Source organism: Gracilinanus agilis, chromosome 3 (genome assembly GCF_016433145.1).
Source record: "Gracilinanus agilis isolate LMUSP501 chromosome 3, AgileGrace, whole genome shotgun sequence".
In the NCBI taxonomy this organism is placed as follows: Eukaryota; Metazoa; Chordata; class Mammalia; order Didelphimorphia; family Didelphidae; genus Gracilinanus; species Gracilinanus agilis.
Genome location: NC_058132.1, coordinates 56,874,192 through 56,896,997, shown reverse-complemented (window position 1 = coordinate 56,896,997; position 22,806 = coordinate 56,874,192). Strand labels below are relative to the sequence as shown.

Sequence of the window (22,806 nt, the reverse complement as noted above, 5' to 3'; positions counted from 1 at the left end):
ACAGATTGAATGAACTGTGAATTCTGTGAATTGGTTTTGCCTCTTCTCAGAACTTAGTTAAAGAAGCCAATCAAACCTACAGTACCTTTCTAGTCACCTTGGCCTCTGACTATCCCAAGCTTTTGTGAATTTAAATAATCTGACTTAAATAATCTTCCCCTTTTCAAAAGACTATTTAAGCACTCCTCTGGTTTAGTGGAAGTCTGGATCCTGCTCTGTGGGTTTTTCCATATTATAATTCCAGGGCTACAGTTTTGTGTGCCTTTCTTGATTATAATCTCCTTGCCCTGATTAAAGAATGGTTATTATAACTATTGTGGTAGTTCTATATTTTTTAAGGTCAATAATAAAGAGAGAGGCTAGCCCAGTGGATCTTAGAATTGGCATTATTGTGATCTTAGGCAAATCACTGAATTTCTCTGATCCTCAGTTTTCTTACCTGTAAAATGAGGGGAGTTGAACTAAATGACTTTTAGGTCCCTTCCAGCCTTCAGAATATGATCCTGTTGGCACTTGGAGGTGAAACTATTAATGTTGACTGGTCATATAGCAAAGCAGGGGGCAAAAAGGACCCCCAAACCATAAGGATGAAGAAAATGGAACAAAATTGGCATCACTTTCTTTCCTTAACAGTTTCATCTACAGACCTTAACCTACATATTCCCCAGTGTGGCTGCTCTCAGCATTGTAGTGCTGCTCCTGCCCCATAGTGTCCCAAAAATATCAAGAAGAAATTAGCTGTGATCCTTCTCTCTTTGATTGTCTACTGCCTTCCAACCCATTTTTATAATAATAATAACATTTATGTAGTCAGGTTTGAAAAATGCTTTACTAATTTTAGCTCATTTGATCTCTGTCATTTTCAAATAAAGTTAGAGCCGGAGAAGATCTTGGATATGAAGGAAAACTATCCTGTGAAAGGAACTCTTCCTGGTTTTGAGGGAGAAGTAGGGGAAGATAAAACTTCTGATTTGAGGGGCCTCCCCAAACTGGTGGGAGAGTTATAGTCCTCACCCTCAGGGGCCCCCCAATCTGAGGAAGACAGCCCCTGCTCCTCTCAGCCAGGAGGAAACAATTCCTGCTGTTAAGGAGCCTCTAATCAGATAAACTCCGAGATATATCTTCAGTCTTTCAACTCTTATTAAGCCTTACTCCTCTTATGGGAATTTCTTATTTTTTTTTTTCATTCTTCCTGCAACTTTTAGTTAATATAAATATGAACTGAGCAAAACCTGTCCCACTGGCTGTAAAGATTTACTTATGAGTCTTAAGCATTCCTTAGATAAGAAGCCAGAGAAGAATCTTCAACTGTCCCTGACTCTGGTGACATGTAAAATCCTCCTTCTAAATCAGTCTATTGGTGAACCCTCATGATGTAGTCTAACCTTCTCACTTTACCTATAGAATTTGTTTCCTTAGGGAATGTATGAGGCTGATTCTATTTAAGGTTGCTCAACTTTTGATATAGAAGGAAGTATTTTCTCTAACTTCTGTGGCCTAAAAGGAATGGACAAGAATAATTTCTGTCACTTAGACATAATTTTGCCTATGAGAAACCTTGTTAGAATCAGAATGATTTTTCAGGTTTTCTGTGAGGTCTGATCTTATGCTTGAACATAATAATAAAACCAAGATTTGTGTTGTCGTAAATATGGATGGGGGGAAGGAGAGAGAAAAGAGAAAGTGAGACAGAAAGGATGAGAGATGAAAGTGGGGAGGGAAGGAGGAAAGGGAAGAGAGAGAGATTAGGAATGAGAGGGAGAGAGAATGAAAGAGAGGAAGAAAAAAGGCGGGGAGAGTGTGTGCGTTGCTGTAGGGGAGGAGGTTGGGGTTGGTCGCCCAACTCGCCTTTGCGGCGGACATACGCCCGAAGGGGCTGGAGATTTGGTCTCCCTTTCCGGTCTCTCACCCTTCCGGCTTCCCCTCTTCCGGCCTCTCTGGCTGCCGCGGCGGCTGTGCGTCTCTATGGTTCCGGCGCGGGCTGGGGGCGGTGGCAGCGGCGGCGGCGGCGTTGGTCGGGCGGAGGCCGCAGCAGAGGCGCCATGGACAGCGGCGGGCGGCCTTCGGCGATCCAGCTCATCCTGCTGGGCACCAGCTCGGCCGTGGCCGCCGCCCTGTACTCCGTATATCGGCACAAGGCCCAAGCAGCCCGCGAGCTCAAGGTTAGTTGGTTCGCGCCGCGGTCCCGGACTCCAGGCCTGACGTGGCTCCAGACCCCAGAACTGCACAGTCCAATCTGAGCCCCCGAGCCTCAGACCCCGCCCCTTTACTTCCCATCCCACTACCCTTCCCACAACAAACAATCCAAAGTGACTCAAGACGATTCCAGACCGAAGCCCCGACCCACCAGGACAGCCCCCACCCAAAGGCGGCCTTTCCTCTCCCTTGACCGTCTCTGCTTCCATTAAGATCAGGAAGTTTGGGGAGTGGCCAGGTTTAGGTTCAGTGATAGAATGTCAGGCCTAGAGTCTGGATGTCCTGAGTTCAAACTCAGGACTCAGACACTTCCTAGCTGTGTGTCTCTGGGCAAGTTACTTTGTGTATTGGTTCCTAAGCAGAAGAGCGGCTAGGGCTAGGCTGTGGGGGTTAAGTGACTTGCCCAGGCTTACAGTTTTAAGTGCCTGAGGTCAAATTCGAACCCAGGACCTCCCATCTCTAGGCCTGGCTCTCCATCCACCGAGCCACCTAGCTGCCTCCAAGGTAAGGGTATTAAAAAAAAAAAAAAAAAGATTTGAGGGGCTTAGTGGACTGCAAGCCCGGTTTTAGTCAACACCCAGGAAAACGACTTTGACTTGTGGGAGGTATTAAGAGAGACAGGACTAAGGATATGTATCCATCCATATGTCTATCCTTTTGCTATCTATCCATTATTCACCTTTATCCCATCTACTTATCTTTGTCTTTTCTATCCATCCCTATATATTTGTCTATATCATTCATCTAGAGCTATGTATCCTTCTATCCATCTATATCCTTCTATTCAGCTGTATTTATATCCATCTATTTGGCATTCATCTCTTATCTATCCATTTATATCTCTGTCCATCCATTTATACCATTTATCCATTTGGAGTCTCTGCCTGTCCTATCCATCCATTTATCTGTCTATAGCTTTGTTTTTCTTAGCCATCATTCTATATCCATCCACCTATCACTATCTTTCTATTCTTCCAAGTCTCTGCTTATATCTTTATCTTAATATCTCCATTTCTATCCTATCTATCTATCTATCTATCTATCTATCTATCTATCTATCTATCTATNATTTCTATCCTATCTATCTATCTATCTATCTATCTATCTATCTATCTATCTATCTATTTTATCAGTCTTATCAATCTGTATCTATATCTGCCTATTTGCCAGTATCCTGCCTCTCTAATCCATGTATCCATTTGTCTCTCCTATCTATATCCACCTTAGATGTGTATATGTTTTGTTTCCACCATTAGATTGTAAGCTGTTTGATGGCAGGAATTGTCTCTTGTCTCCTTTTGTATCCCCATCATTTAGACATCCAGAGCCTGGCTTAAAGATTGATTGATTGATAGGGAAGTGATATTCCCACTATCCCCTGTTGTTGGACCATTTCTGAAGTTTTATGTTCAGTTTTGGGTGCCACCGTTTAGGAAGGAAGTTGACAAACAGTCCCCCAGAGTGCAGAAGGAAGTCAGAATCATGGCCAGTTTAGGATTGGTTTAAAGAATTGAGATATTTAATTTGGAAAAGAGAAAACTTGGGTGGAGGACATCTTTAAGTATTAGAAAGGATATCATATAGAAAAAGAATTTCTCTGCTTGGGCCTATAGACAGAACCTGAGATAATGAGTAGAAATTTCTGGGGTAGATTAAGGAGAAATTTACTAACAGTGAAAGCTTTCCATCTCTGGAGATTCTCAAGCTAAGTCTGTGTAACCCCTTGTTGGGGATATTGTGACAGGTATTCTTCACATACAGTTTGGTCTTTCTGACCTTTGAGTTGTAGGAGTCTGTTAAGTCCTCAATGTAAGCAAGCCATAGTAATTCAATAATTTCTCAAACTCTTTTTGAACTTGGTTTTATTATAAGCCTAAACTATCTCTTGAGCCCAAGGAAAATAAGTACAAATTTATTCTTATATATAGGAGGAATAAAGGAGCAAAACCATTAAAATTTTCCCCCTAAAATTAACTTCTTTGAGCATTAGTAGTTTGCACTAGATATACTTGAGGAATGCAGTTAAATACTTCTTAGGGCTGGAGAATTTACAAAGTTTAGACACACATTCAGAGTCTCCCATTCTGGTGCCCCATTTTCCCTTTCCAGCTTTACATTGTTATAGCAGAGCATGCCTTGCATTGACTTCTGGATTTGGAGTCAGGAAGAGCTGAGTTCAAAGTGCTGCCTGGGCAAGCCACTTAACATCTCTCAGCCTCACTTTCCTCATCTGTAAAATGAGACAGTTGTATCCTAGATTGGGAGCCCCTACTGTAACACATCTTGATTTCCTCATGCAGTTTATGGGCTCTTTTAATAGCAGTAAAAACCCCTTGAATTTATATAGCACCTTAAGGCTTAAAAAGTGTTTTCCTCACCATGGTGAGGTGGATAGTAATTATTACCACTCCATAAGACGGAAAAGTGATTCCTCCCATTTTACAGATGAGGACATTGAGGCCCAGAGTGGCAAAGTGATTTGCCCATGGTCACACAGCTAGTAAGCCTGGATTCAAACCCAGTTCTCAGTTTTAACTATTCTCCAAGGCCAGTGTTCTATAGATGTTTCCTCTTTAAGCTCAGGGACCATGTCTTTTACTGTGGTATATCCCTGATGGTAGATGCTTGGTGAATTGATTTGTTTCTGAGAGTGATTATAGAAACTGATTTAATTGAGAGTGATCATTATAAAAGATTGTTACCTAAATATCTCACATATCTGAGAATCTGTTATTTGGCTACCTTAATTATCTGAAACAAAGGGAAGGAAAAAGTAAATATAGTGCCTACTATGTGCCAGTCACTGTGCTAAGAGCTTTACAATTATCTCATTGGAGCCTCACAACAGCCTTGGGAGATGCATGTGGTGTTATCCTCATACTACAGTTGAGGAAATGGAGGCAGACAGAGGTTAATTGACATGTCCAGAGTCACACTGCTAGTAAGTGTCTGAGCCTGGACTTGAACTCAAATTTTCCTGTCTTCAAACCCAGCACTCTGTCTACTTCACCCCTAACTGTTAGCAGGAAGGAAACAAAAATGGTCTCTGAGCAGCTAAAATAGTTGTTAAAAAGCTCATGCATTTTATTTATAGGAGACCCTTTGTAGCCCTCTTGACTTTATTATTTTATGCATATCTCTTAGAGCAACAAGAGAGAGACACCTACAAGAATTCCCAGAGTTTAGCAGTCTTGGCGTTGTTGTATAGAGAAACAGTTCAATCCAGTTTAGAAAATATTTGCTAAAGGCCAGAGAGAGAACCCTCAGGTAACTCCCTTGTGCTGGCACTTGAGGGTGCCACTGCATTACAGCAAAGTACTGGATGTCTATAATGATGACTTGAGTCATCAGGAAAAGGTTAGATGTTCCACACCCTCATTTTAACTGGGCAAGGGAATATAAAATATAATTTAGAAAGATTTACATAAAAATGGATAAATTGTTAAAGGTTTGACTTTTGAAAGTACTTAATTTCTATAGAAAACAGTCTATTTTCAATAGTGCTGCCAGATAATGAGGTATCACTCTGTTTCCATTTTTGAATGACACTTTCTATTATCACTCCTTGTGGACTTCCCAACCACTCCCTTCTAGACTGAAATGGAAATGTAAGCATTCTCTGGTCCAGCTTACCCACATATATTATTTCTTCTTTAACTAATTAGTGCGTTTGATAGAATACGTCATAACATTGATAACATTGCTCTTTTAACTTTTTTCCCCCAGGGAGCCAAAAAAATTCACTTGGGTGAAGACTTGAAGAGTATTCTCATTGATGCTCCAGGGAAGTGCGTGCCCTATGCTGTCATTGAAGGTATGTTCATTTACGGTTTTGTGAGCCCTTTCCTGTTGGGGTTGGCAGGTAGGTTTAGTGAGAAAGAAAAGGACAGAGGAGGTGGGCACCACCTGGGGAGTGCCTGGGGAAGAGGAGGCTTGGTGAGGGGCTAAGTATGTTGTGTACAGGAAGTCTGTGTTAAGGTAAAGCTTAGGCAAGAGAGCCTCAGGTTCACTTTCCTCTTATCTTTAGGAAACCTCCTCTAACACCCCCGCCCCCAAGTCAATTGTTAATGTGGGCACAGATTATAAGATTATATTCACCCCTTCGTGGCTCTCCCTCAAGCCCCCCCAACCTCCAAGACTAGAGTAGTTGTGCTTTGGTCTTGATTTAACCAGTGCCTAGCATGTAGTTGGTATTTAATTGTTTATAAGAATTTGTTGTGGGCTCTGCAAAGGAAATTCTCAATTGATTTTTCTATTGCCTAAATGAAATTACTTTCAACTAAGTACTAAAAACTTGAATCTACTCAGAAATAAAGGAGAGTAATTTTAATTGTTTTTGAGACCTTTTGTTTCTACTTTACTCCTATTTTCAAATATATAACTCTCCCTCCATCCTTGTTCCTTTTTAACAGTAACAAAAAAGCAGTTCCACAAAAAAAGGTTCTAATTGCACTTGTGACCTCATATACAGTGTTCTACCCATGGTCCCCACATCTCCTCTAAGGCCCTCAGGCATAGCCATTATAACTGTACAGTGCTAACTTTGATTTTCTTGTTTTTTCCATTTGCACTGTTGTCACTATTTATAGATCTCGTTTTCCTAGTTCCATTGACTTCACTCTACATTAAACAGTCTTTCCAGTCTTCTCTGTATTCTTCATATTCATAATTTCTTTCCTGTAGTCATGTTCCACAATTTGTTGAGCTGTTTCCGAGTTGAGGGGCACCTCCTTTGTTTCTGGTTCATTATTACTACAAAAAAGTGCTGCTATAAATATTTTTGCTGTATTGGGAACTTACCTTTTGACTTTTCCTACAAAGAGTGTCTGCCTTGAAGGGAGATTCTGGGATAAAACACAATTCCAAATTGACTTCAGAAGGATTTTACCAATTCACAGCTATGCCAACAGTGAACCAGTGTGCCTGTTTTCTGGCATCCCTTCCAGCACTTACTGTTTCCATCTTTTGTCATCTTTGTCAATTCGCCGAGAGTGACTAAAGTTTTGATTTGTACTTTGCTGTCATTCGTGATTTGGAACAACCTTTCATACAGTTGTTAATAATTTACAAGTCTTCTTTTGAAGATTTCACATCATAGGCTCTGATCCACCAGGGAATAGCCTTTGGTGTTCTATATTTTTGTTAATTCTTTCTAACCTTTGGGTATTGGAACCTTTACAGAGAATTTTGACGCAAGGATATAGTTTCCTTGTAATTAAGGAAATCGATTTTATTTGCTCAAAAACTTTCCAATAGGAGGACAGTTCTTAAGGAATCTTTCTTCCTCTTTAGGAGCTGTGCGTTCTGTTAAGGAAACTCTTAACAGCCAATTTGTAGAAAACTGCAAAGGAGTAATTCAGAGACTGACCCTCCAGGAGCACAAGATGGTGTGGAATCGGACAACCCACCTCTGGTGTGTACCTTTTTTCCTGTTGCTTAGAAACTTTTTGAAGGTCTCTTCCATGCTGGAGTTCTGGGTCCTTATTCATAATTTCAAGTTACTCTCTTTTGTAAAATGGGGAAGCTTCAAGAAAAGAGAAGGTGACTGACTTTTCAGGCAGTTGACAGTTTGCTTTACCTAAGCCAATGCCTCCCAACAGCAAAATAGGAAATTTTTACTAGCCCACAAAACTTATAGCTCCCAAGGTCCAGAAACCTGACTTCTTAGTGTCAGAAGATCTAACACTTCCTATGTCCATGACCCTGGGGAAATTTTCCATTTAACCTCTTGGACTCTCAATTTTCTTATTTTTATCAAGAAAACATTTATTCAGATACTGCATACCATTCAAGAGCTGGAAATACAAAGAAAATGCAAAAATAATTCCTGCTCCAAGAACTTTTCTAATGGTAGAGACTTATGCCCATGTAGGTGAACACATGCCGGCACCTGGACTGTCTTGAAGGATGCCAGGCATTATTAAGAGGTGGAGGCAAGGCAGGGAAGCCAACCTAAACATGAGGGGACAGATCAGCCAGAGCAAAGACGTATAGATGGGAACTGGGATGTGAGGTATTTAGTTCATTTCCCAATCAGGTTGGATGTTAGAGGTGAGTATTGTTGGGAGGGGAGTATGTATAAAAAGCCTGGAAAGACAGAAAGTTGAGAAGGGCTTTGAACACCAAACAGGGGTTTATTTTTTATTCTAGAGGTATTAGGGAACAATTGGAGTTTATTAGTAAGGGTGGGAGCCTGACATGGTTAGACCTGAACTTTAAGGAAATAATTTTTAAACAATCCTTATCTTCTGTCTTAATATAATTTCTAAGACAGAAGAGTGCCAGGGGCTAGGCAATTGGGTTAAGCGACTTCGCCAGGATCACATAGCTCTGAAGTATCTGAGGCCACATTTGAACCCAGTTCCTCCCAACTCTAGGCTTGGTGCTTTATCCACTGTGCTACATCTAGTTTCTGAAATCAAAATTTTTTTTTTTTTTTTTTTAAGGAGGAGACAGTTACCTAGCATTTATTAAAAGCTTACCCCCTCCTTGTTAGGTGACTTGGGGAGGAGAGGAATCTATAAAGCATGATAGCAAAGTAGTTCCTGCCCTCAAGGAGTTTACATTCTAGGAGGGAGATAGTGTTTCCATATATAGGTCTATAGAAGATACAACATAGAGACAAAGTTATTTATTTCTTTGGAACTCCTAGTATGAGAACTCTCTTCCATGCCAGATTGCAACTGATCTACAAATGAGTAGGTAATATTTTAGGGGGAGATACCTGAGGCATAGACATTACATGCTTAGCTTAAGGTACCTAAGCAAGCCTGGGAAGCATTTGAATCTGGGTCTTTTGTCATCCAAGTCTAGCTTGGACTTTTCTAGGCGGTACTATTCTGACATAAGAGGGAATTATAGGAATATTTCTCTAAAGTTTTAAAGTTGGCAATATGCTTTTCTCCTGACAAAAATAGCCTGGTGAGTAAGTAGCAATGGTAGTAGGAGTATACTTAGGATATTACCTACTTCAGAGTTGTGAGGAAAATGCTCTAGTAAGTGTAAAGCCCAATAGAAATATGAAACTGTGTCACTGATTATTTTTCTTCTTCCCTTTTGTCCCTAGACTCTTTTTTTTTGTCCATACTTCCTTCTTTCAGACCAGGTCTCCTTTCTTTGACTAATGTCCTTTATAGTTCAGTGGAGGAGGACAATGGAGAATTTTTATCTTTTCTTAGTCTACAGGAGAGTTTGGGCTTCAGGAAACCATTTTTTAAATTATTGTCCAATATTAGGTCAATGAAATTTGATCAAGTCTCACATATAGTTTTTTAGCGCCTGTTGTGTACTTGCCATTGGGTGAGAGAGAGAGTTCAGTTAAGAGAGGATCCCATCTTTTGGATTTTACAGTCTAGCAAATAATCATTTTAAATTAGTCAATCTTAATGTTGTCTCTTCTTGCCCTAAATTTTGTAATATAATTTCTGCACATTCTTGTCTGGAATAAGCTGGCCATTTGAGTATTTAAAAGAGGGCTCTCGCCTTGTTTGTGTCACAGAAAATACTTCCCCATTTGATTCTGATGGATTAAAAAATTATGGCAAAGAGAAAACAGGTAATATGTTGTGGCCTTTTGCCCTCCCATTAGTGGCCTAATGTCTAAAAAAGTTCGGGAGCCACCATCAAATGTATGGTGACAGAAATTAACAACTTCCTCTGCTTACTTTCAGTGTTCTCTTCTTCAGATGATTGAGATCATCCTTAGGTTTCTGGTATATTCTGCCCTCTGCCTTACATTCGTTTTTACTTCTTTTAGGAATGATTGTGAAAAAATTATCCACCAGAGAACAAATACAGTACCCTTTGACCTGGTGCCCCACGAGGATGGCACAGGTGTGGCAGTCCGAGTTCTGAAGCCCCTGGACTCTGCTGACCTAGGCTTAGAGACCGTCTATGAGAAGTTCCACCCTACAATCCAGTCCTTTACTGATGTGATTGGCCACTACATCAGTGGGGAGCGACCCAAAGGCATCCAAGAGACAGAGGAGATGCTCAAGGTGGGGGCCACCATCACTGGCGTTGGGGAACTGGTCCTAGACAACAATTCCATCCGCCTGCAGCCCCCCAAACAGGGCCTGCAGTACTACTTGAGCAGCCAGGATTTCGACACCCTCCTGCAGCGGCAAGAATCCAGCGTCAAGCTCTGGAAGATCCTGACGGTCATCTTTGGCTTTGCTACCTGTGCCACTCTCTTCTTCATCCTTCGGAGGCAGTACCTACACCGGCGAGAAAGGCAGCGCATGAAGCAGATGCAGGAGGAATTCCGGCAGCATGAAGCCCGGGTCTTGAGGGCAGCCAGTGCTGAGGAGAGAGAGACTTTAAAAAATGCCTGTGTTGTGTGTCTGAGCAGCACCAAGTCGTGTGTCTTTCTGGAGTGTGGCCATGTCTGCTCATGCAGCGAGTGTTACCAGGCCTTGTCTGAGCCAAAGAAGTGTCCCATTTGCAGACAGGAGATTGTCCGGGTAGTTCCCTTATACAACAGCTAACTGTTCATGGATTTGGAGTTTATTGTGGAAGTGGTTCTCCTTTTCAATGGATTTTACCAGTCCCTTCGAGAGACAGGGACACTTTGGTGGTAGCTACTTGTAACCAACAGGCGTCATCAAGGGGTGGGAGGGAGAGAGCAAAAACTTCCCGATCTGTTAAATACAGCAGCAAAGATTGGACACTTTAAGGCTTGAAGGATTATGCTTTAAATCAAAAAGCAAGAGAGCCAAAGGTCCATCCAATGGGTGGGTGTAGCAAAGCCAACTGTATTTTTTCTGCTGTTTTTCAGACACGGGGGTTCTGGTGTGTGTGTTGTTTGTGTTTGTATGTATGAGAGAAAAGTCACCAGACTCCCTAAACTTCACAACCAGTTCTCTCTTTAACCTGTGTCTTTGAGATTATTTTCCCTGTATAATTCCAAACAAGTTGGGTGATCCCCATTGGTTTAGAATACAGCCGGGGTTCAGGGACTTAATCATCCCAATAGGAAGAAAGGGAAAACCAGGAATAAATAGGGATTGAGTTTTTCAGAGCTGCCTCAGGAAAAGCTTAGTTTAAAATAGGAGCTGCCAGCTGGTTTTAGGCCTAAATTTCTTTTTCTTTTTTGCTGTCCTACCACTTGCACATTGTCCACTGCTTTTTTTTTTTTAAACCCATACCTTTTGTCTTAGAATTGATACTAAGTATCAGTAGTATCCGAAGAGTGGAAGGGCTTTGCAGTTGGGGTTAAGTGACTTGTCCAAGATCACACAGCTAGGAAGTGTCTGAGATCCTATTTGAGCCGAGGACTTACCATTTCCAACCTGGCTCTCTATCCATTGAACCCCTTTGTTCAATACTTTTAGCCAACATCACTAGGAAATGATATTTTGATAAGGCTTTCCTTCTTCTTTATCCCTCTCAGCAACTGTATAAGGGGAATGCGTTTGTGCATGCGTGTGGAAAAGTAAGGAAGTAAAACTCCCTTTGTCTTATGCTGCACACCTCTAATAGCTCGACATGGTGAGAAGTAACTTGAAGGGGACCTTAAGGGAGAAATTTAATCACTTAGTGGTGATAACACAAGTCAGGCCTGTGTGTCTACATTCCTCTTCACCTTTGCCATGTCCTCTTTCAGTTGCCTCAGTGCACCCACCACTTCCCACCAGGGGCATACGTGGAAATGACAACTATGCTGACTGAAGAAGACTGAGTGTCGTCCCTATTTCAGATGAGGATGGCAAGTGCTCAAGACTTAAAGGAACAAAATGAGGCTGCACCAGCCTCTTGCCTTGGGAAACTTCTTTGACCAGTCAGGGGGCACCAGAGTCTTTACTTGATTCCCCCTTTCCTCAAATGAGACTGTCCCATGGAAGTAATTTCATTATCTCTTCTTGTTTTTCTTTCCTCCCTTCTTTGTTCACTTGAATTCTGTGAGCACCAGATAGGATAGGAGGGAAATCTCCTTTCCCAGACTTTCATCAGGAAGCCAAGGGCCATGTTCATAGCCTGTCTTGTGGCTTCTTCCCCTGTGAACGGGGCTGTCAGGGCAACAATACCGTGCATCGTCCTGTTTGGCTTACGTGCAGAGGACACAAAGTAAATATTTTATGTTGAAACCAAATGTGAGTCCATCGCTTTGTGCAAATTTCCACTGACCTAGCTCTTCCCTTGCCCCACTTCTTAAACCTCAGAATTAGAGCTGCAATGGGTCCCAGACATTATCTGGTCCAACTCCATTTTATAGATGAGGAAGTAATAGCACTATATGGAGTTCTTGGAGGTTTGCAAGACACTTCACAGATACCACATTTGATCCTCACCACCTTGGGAGTTAGGTGCTTTTATCCCCATTATGTAGATGAGGAAACTGAGGCAGAAGTGAAAGTACTTGTCGGGGTCAAACAGCTGGTATAGATGTGAAGTCAGATTTGAACTCAGATTTGAACTCAGTCCTCTCTTACTCCAGGTTCAGGTCCATCACTAACCATTGTGCCAGCTATCTGTCGAGGTACCCAAAGCTGAAATGATCCAGAGCTTGAGGCTAAATCTGAGCTGATATCCACTGAAAGCCCCAGGGCCCTGCGATATCCCAAAGGGTCTGTTGACCTGAGCATTGAAGTCAGGCTCAGTGTGGCCTTAGTGCTTTCTGTATTACTTCACTGCAGCATTTTGAAGGTGGATCATCTATGTCTAGAAGTTTTTAGGGTTGAATGAGAACAATGCTGAATTTGGGGTCTGAATCTGGATTTAAATCCTAGCTCTGCTCCATACTAACCTGGCCAAAATCCCTTCCCTTCCTGGGTCTCAGTTTTCTCTTATGTAAAATGAAAACTTTAGAATAGATCCACAATTCTCAAATAGGGTTTCAGGGACCCTGAGGAATCCCCAAGTCCTTTGAGAGGGGGGTCAGTGACCTCAAAACTTCACATTTCGAATATGATAACTATCAATAGATATACCACATAAAAAGCACTTTGGGGGAGGGCCCTCAATTTTTTTTAATTAATTTTTTTTTAACCCCTTACCTTCCGTTTTGGAATCAATATTGTGTATTGGCTCCAAGGCAGAAGAGTGGTAAGGGTGGGCAATGGGGGTTAAGTGACTTGCCCAGGGTCACACAGCTGGCAAGTGTCTGAGGCCAGATTTGAACCCAGGATCTCCTGTATCTAGGTCTGGTTCTCAATCCACTGAGCCACCCAGCTGTGCCCCTCAATTTTTTAGTGTAAAAGGGTCCTAAGACCAAAAAGTCTGAGAACGACTGGTTTAGATAATCCCAGAGGTGCCTTCTAGTCCTAAATAAATTCTAGGGTCCTGTGGTGTGGCTGGGCCCCATAACAACGAGTGTTTTAACTAAAACAGCCACGACTATTTGAGTTTGTGGTCCAGCAAAGTGTAGGAGTTCTTTTGCAATAACAGCTCATGGTTTATAAAGCGTAGTGACCATAGTCCACTTAGAACTTCACTCTTAACACCCTGTGGCCAGTTGGCCATTCTGAATGTAACTTGGGGGGGGGCGGGACAGAACTGGGCACCCTTTTGCCTGTTCTCAGGCTTGATGTGTGTTTCTAGAACCAATGAGTGGCATGTCCATACTGAAGGTATGGATCCTTGAAGACTTCCTGGAGGGGGTCAGGTTTGGAGATGAGGGTTAGTCTGGTGCTGAGGAGGGAGGGTTGGGATAGAACTGGGCCCCAGGAGAGTGCCTTGAGGCCGGGAAGGTTGGCCATCCCACGGGCGGGCGACCTTACTGGGACATGGGAAGGAGCCTGGGATTGAGCCAACCCCAGTCCTGATTTGCTCGGGGCTCCCTAGCCCGACTTCTCTCCTCTTGGCCCCCTTGGATGTTGGCGCTCCCTGTGGGCCCCCTCCCCACCCCCTGCAGACTGGATTCCATCCCCTTTTCCACTGCACCTGTTGGTCCTGACTGAATATTTTTTCCCCTGTGGGGTGTGGAGCCCGTTCTGGAGTTGGATGCTTCCTGTGGGGCCTGCTGCAACCTTGAGTACCGAGGAAATGAGGTTGGGGAGAGAGGGAGGGTGTAAGGAATTGGCAGGCCTTGAATGGGAGGCCGAGGAGGTATTTTAAGGTCCTTGTGTGCCCGCTGGTGCTAGTCTTGGAAATGGGATGTGACTTCCCTAAGGCTAGTTGCTCTGCAAGGTGTCAGGATTGCCTCTTGCCAAAACCCGAGAGGGGAAAATTGCGTTTTCTTTCTAATTAGATGGCGTTAACATCCATTTTGAATGCAATCAATTTCCCTGTATTCTATCCTGAATTGCTCCCAGAAGTGCTCATTAGCCACTTCCCCTGCAGCTGCCTCTTTGTTCTTTGAACTCCCTGGCACAGGTTCTGCTCTGGAGCAGTTGGCCTCGGGCTATGGCCTTTCCCTTCCTGCCATGATGGCCTGCTGCAGCTCATTAGCCCTGTGCAGGGGCCCTCACCTGGGCCTGGGGCTGTGGGCCCGGGATGGAGATCAGGGACTGTGTGAATCCAGAGGCAGAGGCTTGGATCCTGTGGCTAAATTGGCTCTGGCTTCACAGGCCCTGATGAGGGAGCGGGTTCTGGGATCAGTTCTCTGACATTCCAAATCATTCCACAGAGTCTAGGCAAAGTTGACTAATGAGGCCAGGCGGAGAAATAGAGGAAGTTGCAGTTATTTGAGGGCAGAGAGACATCCAGAAGAGCTGGGCTCTGAGGTCCAAAGTCTGAGGCCTGACAGGTCTGTGGGCCCAGCAGGTGGAAATAGTTAGGAGCTCCCAAGTGAATGACAGGTCCTGGGTCATCCTCCGGGGAGCCTCAGGAGCCCCTAGCACTGGAACAGAGATAGAGGGGCCCATTTCTTGGCTTGCCATTTTGCCCTCCCCTTTGTGATGGGGATGCAGCCCACGGGAACCACAGAAACCAAGATCCAAGATACTGGGGTCCTCTTATCCCTGGGGAGGGCAGCATCTAATGGGCCCTGTGACATGGCCACCTTGGAGAGTCTGCCTCTAGCTCCAGCCAATTCTGAGCTTTCTCAGACCACCGGAGGGAGCGGGGTGCAAATGTCAGTAATGAGAGTGAAAGATCCTAGGACCCCTTTGTGGCCCTCTCCTTTGCTGTTCACCTCAATCCCATAAAAATCATTGCTTCCACTATTCTGGAGTGCTTGATGGCAGCCACCTAGTACCAATATGCCCATTCTGTGGAGGAGGAAAGACTCACAAGAGGCAATGATTTGCCCAGGATTACCCAGCTCATGTGTTAGAACCTAGGAAAGGAGAGAGAAAAAGAGATCATTCTCCTTTCCTTTGTCCCTGCTCTTTGCCTCACCTCTTTGCCCTCTCAGAGTCTCCTAAAGAGGGCTGGGGTCCTTTTCACCGAGGCTCTGGTGAGAAGAGCACAGGAACCTGAACCCAGGGCACCCTGGGGTTGGGGCTGGCACCGGGTACTCTTGGAAGAGCCTCGGCTTCTGGGACGACATGGCTCTTCTGCCTTAGAACCAATATATAGCTTCGATTTGAAAATGGAAGACAAAGGATTTTAAAAAATCATAGTAAATATGGATACCTAATACTCACCCAAGCAGAAGGTTTTTTGTGGGAGGGCCTCAATTTTTCAGCATGGAAAGGGGATCTGACACTAAAAAGTTTGAGAACTGCTTCACTGGACCACACTGTTTTTCTGTTTAAATCACCTTTCTGGGCTTTCTTGGTTTTCCCATCTTTAAAGTGAAGGGCTCGAACTAAAATGACTCAACTCTAAATTGCCTCCCGTTCCATTGTAAGGAATTCCACTGCCTTTCCACAATAGCATTCTCTGAGCTCTGACATTTTCCTCTGCAATAATCTCTGAATCCCCAGGTGACCACTGCAGCAAAGGGTTAGAAGGATGGCTGCCTCCCTCTGCTGTCATCGCCAGCTCTCTGGAGGGAGGCCAGCCAGTAGCTGTGTCTTTGGGAGTACCGTCTTGCCAGTCTGGGTTTGCCGAGGAAAGCCTCTTGGAAAATTCCTGCTTTTATATTCTTGAAACTTATGTTTTCCCTCTCCAGCAAGGGATTGAGATGGGGTTGCCTGAGCCAGCGCAGTCTATTCCTTTCTCTGTTCAGGTTCTCAGCCATTTCACAGCCCATCAGAGGAGACGGCGACAGGTATGGTTTCAGGAGACCCTATTTGCTTAACCTGGGCCGGGGCTGGAGTTTTCTTAAAGCAGAAGAATGTTCCAGCAGGAGAAAGTTGGAGAGAATTTCGTTTTTAGTTCTAGGTTTAGTTCTAGGTCCTAATCTGCTCTTGGGGCTGTCCAATTCAGCATCTCTGTAAGCAGTGAGATGACAGAGTAGCCTAGAGGTTAGATAATATGGAATCTAGTCTTGACTGCTGCCGATTCACTGTGTAATCTTCAGGAAGTCACTTCTCCCTAGGTCTCAGTTTCCTTATTTACAAAAATGAGGTTAGAGATGGGAGGTCCTAGGTTCAAATCTGGCCTCAGACACTTCCCAGCTGTGTGACCCTGAGCAAGTCACTTGACCCCCATGGCCCACCCTTACCACTCTTCCACCTAGGAGCCAATACACAGAAGTTAAGGATTTTTTTAAAAAAGGAAATTGGATTAAATTATCTCCCAACATCCCTCCCACTTCTAATATTCGATGTTCTAAAGTTCCATTCAAGTTATTAGTTGATGGGTTTGATTTTGATTTTCTTTCTCTTTATTTAAGAAAATGAAGGCCTCTCCAGCTCTCATGTTCCGTGCTCTGAGATCCATTTTCTGATTCTGATATTTTCTCTTCTACGGTCTCTTCCAGGCCTGGCATTCTTTGGGCTAAGTAAGGTCTCTTCCAATTTTGACGTTTTCTCTCCCGAGGCCTCATCCCGCTCCGATATTGCTGTGTCTAAGGAACCTCTTATTCTGACGTTTGATGATGGAAGGTCCCTTCAGCCCCACTATTCTACATCTCGGGCTCCTCCAAACCCCGACATTCTATATTTTCAGGTTCCTTCCAACTGCAGCGTTCTATGTTGGAAGATCTCTTCCAGCTGTGCCATTCTAAGTTTTAGAATTCTGTGATTTTGGAAAACATCCCTCTGTTTGGGCCATTGTGGAGACCATTCCTGGCACACTTCCTGAGCATTTCCTGGGCTGCCTTCCGGATGTCGGCCACGAGGTGGCAATGTTCCCCCAAGGTTGGGGCCTCAGCGGGCACTGCCATCTTCTCAGACTTCCTCCATGGCTGACAACTGCCTTAGGACAGACCCCAAAGGGAGGCCGGAAAGGATGCCACCTTCTCCCTACCCCACTTACACACACACATCCTCACCTTCCTCTCCACCCACTGTCTGAGCCTCTGGCCAAAGGTGGGGTCTCAGGGCTGGGTAGGAAAAACAGGGATAATATCACATTAATATGGCCCCATCAGGTTTTTAACCTGCTTTTCATACATTTCACTTGAGCCTTATCACCTTGTAATTATCTACATTGGAGAGATGAGAAAACACTCAAGAGTTTGTGACTGGTCTAGGATCACCCGAGCTTCTGAGTGTCTGAGGCAGGATTTGAACCCAAGTCAAGCTGGAGTCCTAGGACCTGGGTTCACATCTCAGCCCTGGTATCTTGGGCAAAACACTTGACTTTGAGCCCAGCTTTCCTCAGTGAAGAAAAATGAAGGAATTGGACTAGGGGAGGATCCTAAACTCTATTTCAGGGATAAGAACAGTTCTGGGCAGAGGAGAAGCAAGAACCTAGGATCTCAGCTCTGTCTTTTTTTGTCCTCAGATTCCTTGGGGCCCAACACACCACAGGACTTGGGGAGAGAAATGAAGGCTTTGAAAAGGAAAAAAAAAAAAACAAACCAAAACAGAACAGGGAACTATGACCAAATAAAATCGATTTCTGAGGCTTTTACAGGATCAGAGAACTGCAAAGGACCTTAGAGATTGTCTAAATCAATCTGTGATAAGTTAGGTTCTAGGTTTGCTCTATTTCCCTATTGTGTTGGGTCAGGCAAGTTCTCCAACCTCTTTGTACTTAGGTGAACCCAAGCAGTAGCCAAGAAGGCCACAAAGGCTAGACAAGTTGTTGTCATGCCCCCATAGAGCTCAGAAACCCTGGAGAGGATAAGCCACATTTCCCAGGCTTAAAACGTGCCATCTCCCGACTCCGTGTGTTTGCCTAATCTGTCCCCCTTGCTTGGAACCCACTCAGTAGCCATTTCTTAGGAGCCTTATCTTCCTTCACAATGTAACCTGGGCACCTCACCATCGAGCATCGATCAGCCTTCTCTGAATTCCCTCCAATAAGTTACATCTATGGTCTCTGCTGTTCCTGGTTGTTATTAGTGGTCTCTCTCCCCTGAAATTACTCTCTCTTCCCCCAAATCACCTTGTTTTGATTCTATTGGGGACATATTTATCTGTTGTTTCTCTGTAGAGGAATATAAGCATCTCTAGGGCCAGGATTTTTATTTTAGTCTTAATAATGCCACTAATAACATCTCACATATATATATAAAGAGTACTTTAAAATTGGTAAAATACTTTACATATATTCTCTCATTTGATCCTCACAGCAACCTTGGGAGGCAAGTGCTATTATGATCCCTGTTTTATAGTTGGGGAAACCAAGGCAGGCAGAGGTTAAGTGACTTGTCCAGGGTCACACAGCTAGTACATATCTGAGGCAAAATTTGAACTCAGATTTTTCTGATTTTCTAAAAGGAAAGTTTTGAAAATCCATTTCTGTCTCAGCATCCCCTTTGCTTGGGTATGAGCAAGGCCTAAGGCTTATGTGGCTCCCCGGCGTCCTGGAGGATGCTTGCATCTTGTACCATATGACAGCCTGGGAGACCCAGAGGGAATGACATGATTGGGGTTAGAAGCTGGGGATGAGGAAGCCGCTTTCTCAGCTAGGAAGCAGAGGGAGTCGATGGAGATGGGAGATGAAGCTAGGCAACAGGCCATGCAATTATGTGCCTTTTCTCTCTACAACTTGCTTTTATTGTCTAAAAATTATTATAAATTAACATACAGAGGGCAGCTGGGTGGCTCAGTGGATTGAGAGTCAGGCCCAGAGATGGGAGGTCCTGGGTTCAAATCTGATGCCTAGCTGTGTGACCCTGGACAAGTCATTTAAAATCTGTTTGCCTCCATGTCCTCATCTGTTAAACGGGGATAATAATAGTTACCCACCTCCCAGGGTTGTGGTGAAGATTAAATAAGGTAATAATTGTAAAGCCCTTAGCACAATGCCTGCCACATAGCAGGAGCATAATAAATGCTTATTTCCTTCTAATTAGAAAATACAATGGGAAATGAGGCAGATGAGTATAGTTTTCCCAGAGTAGGATGAGGGCAGGCCATGAGATCCGATGAACGAATCCACATATGCAAATCTGAGACCAAAGAGAAAAGGGAGAGTTGGGTAAAGATGGTGTAATAATAATAATGCCATCCTTACAATGGTCATTAGCTCTGCCAAGCCCCATCCCTCTAAACAGAACTAGGCAGTCACTTTCCCCTGGTGTCAAACGCTCCACATGACGGCTGGGGATGGGCGCCCGAATGAAAGCAAAAGGGCGGCCCAGTGGATAGAGAGCCAGGCCTGGAGTCGGGAGGACCTGACTTCAAATCTGGCCTCAAGACGCTTCCTAGCTACGTGACCCTGGGCAAGTCACTTAACCCCATTTGCCTAGCCTTGTCCTTCTGCCTTACAGGTGCTATTAAGACAGAAAGTAAGAGTTTGAAAAAGGAAAAAAGGGTGAGGGCCACAGGTTTCTCTTTCTATGTGCCAAGAACATGGAGGGTCCAGAACAGGGCCAGTCACTGGACTAGTCACCTCTTACCCACTACCTGGGCAAAGGAATCTGAAAAAATCAGGTACAATCTGGAGAAATTTGAACTCAGATAGGATCCAGTCTCTTCAAAGGAAAGAATAATTTGGCAGCAATAGGTAGGACAATTGGCCGGATAAGGGAATGGAGGCGATGGCTGATCTGTTAGGACACGGATTGTCCCTGAGGGTGGGAGTGAGGGGTGATACGGAGGCGGGACAATGGGACTAGAGAACGAGGATAGAACTGACAAGATTGGGTCACTGAACTGGTGTCAGAGAGGAAGGAGTCAAAGACAAGCTCTAGGCTGTGAACACCACGGGGCAATGGTGGGAGCTCAAGCAGAGAGAATGCAGTTAGAAGTTTTAGGGAAATAAAGTTGGCTTTGCACTAGATCATAAGATTTGGGTCATGGAATCCAATCCCCTCACTTTACAGATAAGGAAACTGAGGCTCCAAGAAGTTAGGTGACCTGCCCAGGGTCATAGTAGTCAATATCTGGCAATAGATTTGAACCCAGCTCTTCTTGACTCCAAGCCCACCATTCACTCACCACACTAAGATACCTCATGCTGAATTTGAGTCACCAATGAAACCTCCAAGTAGAGAGATCCTGAAGGAATTGGGAATAGCGATCTGATGCTCAGGGGGAAGAAGGGCAGGCCTACATTTAATAATTTATGAATTATCTACATAGTCCTGGTAGTTGAGGCTATGGGGCTGAATGGATTGCTGAGGGAGAGAGACAGAGACAGAGACAGAGACAGACAGACAGACAGAGAGAAAAGAGAGAAAAAGAGGGGGAAAGAGAAAGACAGAGACAGAGAGAAAGGAAAGGAGTAAGAAAAAGGGGAGACAGAGAAGAGAGGGAAGGAGAAAGAGAAAGAGGAGAGAGAGAGAGACAGAGGAAGAGAGAAAGAGAGAGATGAAAAGAGGGACAAGGAAAAAGGGCCAAGAAGGAGTGTTTTGAGAGGTAGGAGGAGAACCAGGAGAGGGTAGTGTTTGGTAGCTGAGGGAGAAGGCTCAAGTAGGGACTGGACCATGTATCAGGTGAGCTCCAGAGATTCTGAGGTCAGCCTGTCTCGTCCTGTCCTGCCTTTCGGACGTCTTTTTTCTTTTCTCTCTGATGTGCATCTCTCTCGCTCTCTCGGTTCCTTTTCTTCCTCCTTCTCTCCCAGCCCTTACGTTCCCCTGTCTCGTAGACATCCCCCGTGTCTCTACCTCTCCTCGGGGCCGCTTGCCTTTGTTTTGTGGGGGCTGGCTCAGTTCCTTCTGCTCGAATTCCTTTGTTTCTTTCTCCCTTCCTCCATCTCTCTGTCAGCCTTTTCTCCATTGCTCTCGACTGTTTCTCTCTCATTATCACCATCCCTCTTTGTGTTCTCCTCTGCTGGGTGTCTCTCCTTTCTCTTCGCTCTAAGAAACCATCTCCCCTCAAAGTACTTTTTGTGTGAGTCATTCAGGCCTAAATAAAAGGAGCCCCAGCAACCAGACTCTCCTCCTCACCCTAACTTTTGTGACTCAGCTCAGGATTTTGAGGACTGGGGTGAAAGGGACCACGGCCCCCTTTCCTGGACTTTTGAACCAGCTTCCCTACCACGCATGAATGAAATAAAACCCTCATAGTCTCATAGGCTGAGATGGCTTAAAAATGACTTCATAAGCACAAGGGGAATCATTCGAAGGCATCAGTTTATCAGAAAATGATCTGGGGGTTTTAGTGGACTGCAAGGTAAGTATGAGTCAGCAGGGTGATGGATAGGCCAAAAAAAGCTAACCTGATCTTGGGCTGCCCTAAGCAAGACAGAACTTCCAAAAATAAGGAAGTGAATCCTACTTCTTACTGTCTTCTATCCAGGTCAGGCCATATTTGAAGTATCATTAGAAAGGATATTGATGGGGGCACCTGGGTGGCTCAGTGGATTGAGAGCCAGGCCCAGAGGTGGGAGGTCCTGGGTTCAAATTTGGCCTCAGACACTTCCTAGCTCTGTGACCCTGGGCAAGTCACTCCACTTCTGATTGCCAGACAAAAGGATCCACTCGAGAAATGGCAACCCTCTCGGGTATTCTTGCCAAGAACCTCCCCTCCCCCCGGAAAGCTATGCTCTGTAGAGTCACGAAGAGTAGGACACAACTGAACAACAGCTAAGGAGACGAGGCTGCCTTTGGGGGAATAGCCTCCCTCTTATGGAAGTCATTAAGGAGAGGCTTTTCTGGGTAGCTTTGAAGATCTAGCCAACGCTGCCATTCTCGGAGAATGGTTTCCATCATCCCGAAGTCAGCAGGGGCTTCCCCGAGTCCTCGGCACTCCCTGACCCTCTCCCCCAGCACTCCTGGAGGGACCCGTCTGGGCTGTATTTCGTAGCACCATATCACTGAGCAAACTGGTCATTGCCTCCCCGAGCTAGGAGTGACCTGGGGCCCGTAACCCGAAGCTGGCTGGTCTGCCCTCCTGTGGACCAGGGAGAGGTTGGTCTTCTCTCTCAGCCTGCCTTATTACCTCCCGAACCCTCATTCTCAGACAGGTCCCCTGTGGCCGCTGGAGCTCTCCTCCTCCCATCCCATCAGGCCTTCCTATCCTGTCCTTACATGCTTCCCAGTCCTGTCAAGGGACACATTTCTTTTCTAAAGGCTCTTAGAGGCTGGCAATCAGGAGTCTGTCCTGACTGGCCAGATTCAACCTTGCCAGTTCCCTGGGCTTAGGGGCTTGGGTGAGAAATGGACTAAATCAGTAGTGTGCCATTCAGTAGTCCATAGATTCCTAGGGAGGCACTTTGTGTTTGTTCTCTCTCTCTCTCTCTCTCTCTCTCTCTCTCTCTCTCTCTCTCTCTCTCTCTCTCTCT

At 44.6% G+C, this 22,806-nt stretch overlaps 1 protein-coding gene across 1 annotated transcript; it reads left to right on the top strand.

Moving 5' to 3' along the window:
* The first annotated feature begins 2,005 nt into the window (after positions 1-2,005).
* On the top strand, positions 2,006-11,066 carry MUL1 (mitochondrial E3 ubiquitin protein ligase 1). Its single transcript, XM_044671309.1, has 4 exons — positions 2,006-2,162; positions 5,923-6,010; positions 7,489-7,609; positions 9,953-11,066. The coding sequence occupies exons 1-4, from the start codon at positions 2,043-2,045 to the stop codon at positions 10,680-10,682; spliced, it is 1,059 nt and encodes a 352-aa protein (XP_044527244.1). The 5' UTR covers positions 2,006-2,042; the 3' UTR covers positions 10,683-11,066.
* Positions 11,067-22,806: the final 11,740 nt, after the last annotated feature.

Bases quoted from the DNA above. Each gene is read 5' to 3' on its own strand.
- MUL1 (XM_044671309.1), top strand. From the start codon at position 2,043: ATGGACAGCGGCGGGCGGCCTTCGGCGATCCAGCTCATCCTGCTGGGC. The intron at 6,011-7,488 runs GTATGTTCATTT...CTTCCTCTTTAG, and splicing joins GCCCTATGCTGTCATTGAAG to GAGCTGTGCGTTCTGTTAAG. The intron at 7,610-9,952 runs GTGTGTACCTTT...TACTTCTTTTAG, and splicing joins AATCGGACAACCCACCTCTG to GAATGATTGTGAAAAAATTA.